The following is a 4,701-nucleotide window of genomic DNA, read 5'->3' on the forward strand; positions in this document are numbered from 1 at the left end:
TGAAGTCACTTGGCACCTATTGAAATGCTAGCTCAGCATACATTGTGTCTTGGCATACATAGTATACTTAGCTTCAATACAAAAAGTAATTAAGTGTGTTGACACTCAAATGTCAAAACTATCTAAGGACTGACACTAACAAGATGATGTTGATGTGAGATTCGGTGATATAGGATCAAATATTAATCACTGAATGCCTAAAATGCTACAAATATTTTCCAAACATAGATATATATGCCAAATAGAGGTATAACATTTTTTTGGCAAAATGTAATATTATACTTGCAAAAAAATATGAACCTTTAGATTTTCAAATCCAAGCAGAGTAAACAAAAGCTGAATAGGCTAGGGATGACACCTACCAAAGCTGCAACAAGCCAAGTTGGGAAGGTCTCTCACTTTCAAAATGGCGCAAAAGAAGAATCCTAACCGGGTTTGTAATCAAAATAAAATCAGATGCATGTCTACACCATCCTACAATTGGTATTATAAAGTGCTTTGGGGAAGTTTCTCAAAAGTTTGGAAAAGGTGTTAACCTAGCTAACGAAAAATGAAAGATAAAATGAAAATGAAAAGTAGGCTAGAGGGATAACTAAATTAATTTTCAAAATCACATATAATATTTTTTACTTATACCAATTTGATGTTGGAGATATCAGACAAGTTTTAGTATTTCTAGAATTGTTGTTATCTCAAATGAAGTAAAGAAAAATTACATGTCAAAGTTATGGGCTCTAAGAATCTTATGGAATTTGGGAACTCTTTACATGAACTAGATCTTTATGAATCAAAGCCTTAACAAAATAGTCTTAACTATGATTTTTGTGTTCTAGCCTTTGGTAGTGGTGGGCTCTGTAACAACTGCATCTGTTCATATTTCTTGATAGTTAGTGTTTCATCTTTGGTAATATGGTTGTCTTGGGGTATTGTATAATTTTTGGCCTATTTTCAGCTTAGCTAAGTATATTCTTGGAGTAGTTATCATATTATAGTAACAAGGTAGACCTTATAGCTTGCAGTAATAAACTTATTTGGAGATACCTAGGTTGTGTCATTAGAAGTATGAGTTTCTTTTTAGTTCATGTCGTAGATTAGAACAATAGGCAAAAAAAACAACTTAAATAGTGATTAAACCTTTCAATTATAACCAATAATAAATCATATTTTTATTTTATTTTTAAAAAAAGCTTGTCAATGAAACTATAAATGCAAATTTCTTACTTAAAGTTTTTGAGGGAAACAATTATGTAGAATTTGATTGGCTAAAACATTTGGACCGATAAGAGCACTTTTATTAGAAATCTTTAGATTTACATTTAAATATTTATAATACTTTTGATCATCTCCATTTTAAAGAAATTTTCATAATTTTTTTCAAGCATTTATAGGATTTGAATATTTGGTCATCATTATTATTTTTCTACTCTTTTTTCTTATTTTCAAATGTATAGTTATAATTACAATTATGATTATTTTAGTAATATTTATTATTGTTATGTCATGTCCCCTTTTCAAATAATTAAAAAATAATAAACTTTGCTAAAACATTTATATTGACAATTGATTATATAATTGAATGTTAAATATAAAAATGGTAAATTTACAATTAGAAAAAAATACGATTTTTTAATAAAACAAAACCAGTTCAGCCTGGAGTGCCTGCCTCGTATGATTTCACAATGAAAAGAATCTGGATTTATATAACACTCTTTATTATGAAACAATCAAACATGAACGAAAATGTCAATTCAAACGAAATTTAAATAATGAGTTTCCATACCGATTGAACTTATATGAAATTCCTACAGCAAATTTACAGAGAAACTCAGGAATTTGTGGAGTGCATATTATTAATGAGAAGCTATTGAAGAAGGTCTACAAATCATAGCACGATCCATAACGAGAACACTGACGAAATCCCTCATGGGATTTTATTAACTTCCAGATGGAAAATCAAAACGATGAAAGAAGAAAAAGAATCTCTCAGCTCGTATCCCTTGCACAGTGAGTAATCTGAGTACAAGATCTGTTGTAAGGATTTGCCTGCCCTGAAGTCCCACAGCTATAATAAGAAGTTCCAGTTGTACTGCAGGGCACTGAATCGGCTGTCAGAGCCGCGTAGCTTATATACTGAGTGGTTGCAAGAATCCTCCTGTTCATCTCTGAATCCATCAACATCTCTTCCTCTGTAAAACACTCTCCAATCGACCCATCACAAGCCTTCTTCGAAGAAATTTTCATGAAATTTGCATGGAAAGAGCCCTCCACATGAACGCCCACGAAGAACAGAAACAGGAGCAGAGCACCCGCGCAGAGTCTCGAACCTGCGACCATCTAATAATTAAAATAATTGCAAGCTTATGATTTTGATATTGAATACATGAAAGGAAAGAATAATGTGGTTGCTGATGCTCTCTCAAGGAAGCCCACTTTGTGTTCCTTATCATCTATCTCTGCTGATTGGAAAGTCTCCATAATTTTAGAGTATGGTAAAGATTCCTTTGCCACCAAGATTTTGGATAAGTTATTGGATGATAACAGGTACAAGGTTGTTGATGAATTGATTTATTACAAGAACAAGATCTTCTTAGTGCCAGGGTCAAAAACTAAGGAGAGGATATTGAGGGCCTTTCATGACACACCTTTGGCTGGTCATCAGGTATACTTCAAGACATACAGAAAAATTCGAGAGCAGTTTTCATGGAAGGGTATGAAGGAGGATGTCCTTAAACACATTAAGGAATGTATGGTATGCCAACAAAGCAAGAGTGAGAAAAATTTTCCTGCAGGGTTGTTGCAGCCACTTCCTATTCCAGAACAAAAATGGGAAAGTATTTCCATGAACTTCATCACTGGGCTGCCCAAGCTTCAAGGTAAGGATTGCATATATGTGGTGGTAGATAGACTAACTAAGTATGCACATTTCTTTCCTATCACATCTTATTTCAAGGCATCACAAGTGGCTGAATTGTTCTTCAAGGAAATTTTTAGATTACATGGTTTGCCTAGAAACATTGTTAGTGATCGGGATAGTAGATTCCTCAGCTCTTTTTGGAAGGAGCTATTTCATTTGGCCAAAACTGAACTCACTCTCAGTACTAGCTATCACCCTCAAACAGATGGACAAACAGAGATAGTTAAGAAATGGATAGAGGGATATTTGAGGAACTATGTTTCAAATCAACAACATTCTTGGGTGAAATGGTTACACCTAGGGGAGTATTGTTACAATACATCTCATCACATGTCTATTGGTATGCCTCCTTTTCGTACTCTTTATGGTTATGATGCCCTTTCCTTTGTTGATCTAATACTTTTCGATAGCAAAGTACTCGCAGCAAGTGATTTCGTCAAGCAAAGCCAAGACATAATAAGGTCCCTCAAGGATAATCTACAACATGCACAGAACCAACAAAAGATATATGATGACAGGAAAAGGATTGAAAGATCTTTTGAGGTGGGAGATTTGGTATTTTTTATGTTGCAGCGATATAAGCAAAGCACCTTGAAGAGGAGTGGGGCAAAGAAACTCAAGCCAAGGTTCTATGGGCCTTATAAAATCATTAAGAAGGTAGGAGAGGTAGCTTATGAATTGGAGCTCCCACCAAACAGCAAAATACATAATATTTTTCATGTATCTTGCCTAAAGAAGGTTCTAGGCCAGCAAACCATAGTATCTATAGAATTACCACCTCTTGATGATGAAGAGAAATTAGTTTTGATACCAGAAGAGATTTTGGATACAAGAGAGAAAAGATTGAGAAACATGAGCGTCATAGAGCATTTGGTCAAATGGAAAGGATTACCACTAGAGGATGCAACTTGGGAAGGAGCATATATTCTTGAGAATTCCAACCTTCATTGCTTGAGGACAAGCAATATTTTGGAGGCGAGGACTTGTCATGTCCCCTTTTCAAATAATTAAAAAATAATAAACTTTGCTAAGACAGGCAAGCTCCAAAAAGGTGAAGTTTCAGAAAAAGGGGATAATCTTTGGAAACCAATGGACTAATAAATAAAAATTATTATTAAATTATATTTTATTAACCCCTCTTGGACGTGAGTTAGGGTTATGCCCTCTTTTAAGGGGGTTGGAGGCATTTTGGGCTCATTCCAGAACTTGATTTTGCTCATTTCTTTGTTGTTCTTCAGAGGCTGCCAAACTTGTGGAGAGGGAGACCCAAGAATGGGAGTTTGCAAGTTTCTAGGAAGGCTAAGGATATGTGCATGCTCATACAGAGTTTCCCTTTATGCTAAACAGTGCAGATTTGTGGGTTTTTGGGTGTGTTTTTTGTATGAGTTTGGTGTTTTCAGTTGAGTATTTCATATCAGTTTGGATTGCTGCTGTATTTAAGACTTTAAGATGTTAAAATAGAGCTGAATATATGTATTGAGACTTAATTAAACTTCTGAGATAGATTATTAGTGTTTTTGTGGTGTTTCTAGGCATTTTTGTGTTAATTTCGGGAGCCCGATGAGCATAGTTTTTGTCCTACATTTGTGAATTGTTGTGAAAATGGTATACAAATTTGGAAATGTCATTTTGTAGGCTGTTATGCTACTGAAATTTCTGTAAAAATATCCATTTTCAGACTTATTAATAATTTGTGAAGTTGTGAATTTTTTGGCACTATTTTGGACATACCTGATTTGGGGTTTCTTGAGAAATTTGGTGGATCTTTGTGATATTAGTTGTTTGAT

At 34.2% G+C, this 4,701-nt stretch overlaps 1 protein-coding gene across 1 annotated transcript; it reads right to left on the bottom strand.

Moving 5' to 3' along the window:
- Positions 1-1,983: 1,983 nt before the first annotated feature.
- Positions 1,984-2,334, bottom strand: LOC149544539 (protein RALF-like 33). Its single transcript, XM_089796410.1, has one exon. It carries the CDS (start codon positions 2,332-2,334, stop codon positions 1,984-1,986), a length of 351 nt encoding a protein of 116 aa, XP_089652536.1.
- Positions 2,335-4,701: the final 2,367 nt, after the last annotated feature.

Source organism: Cupressus sempervirens, chromosome 8, assembly GCF_028749045.1.
Source record: "Cupressus sempervirens isolate cs-2001-9-10 chromosome 8, ASM2874904v1, whole genome shotgun sequence".
In the NCBI taxonomy this organism is placed as follows: Eukaryota; Viridiplantae; Streptophyta; class Pinopsida; order Cupressales; family Cupressaceae; genus Cupressus; species Cupressus sempervirens.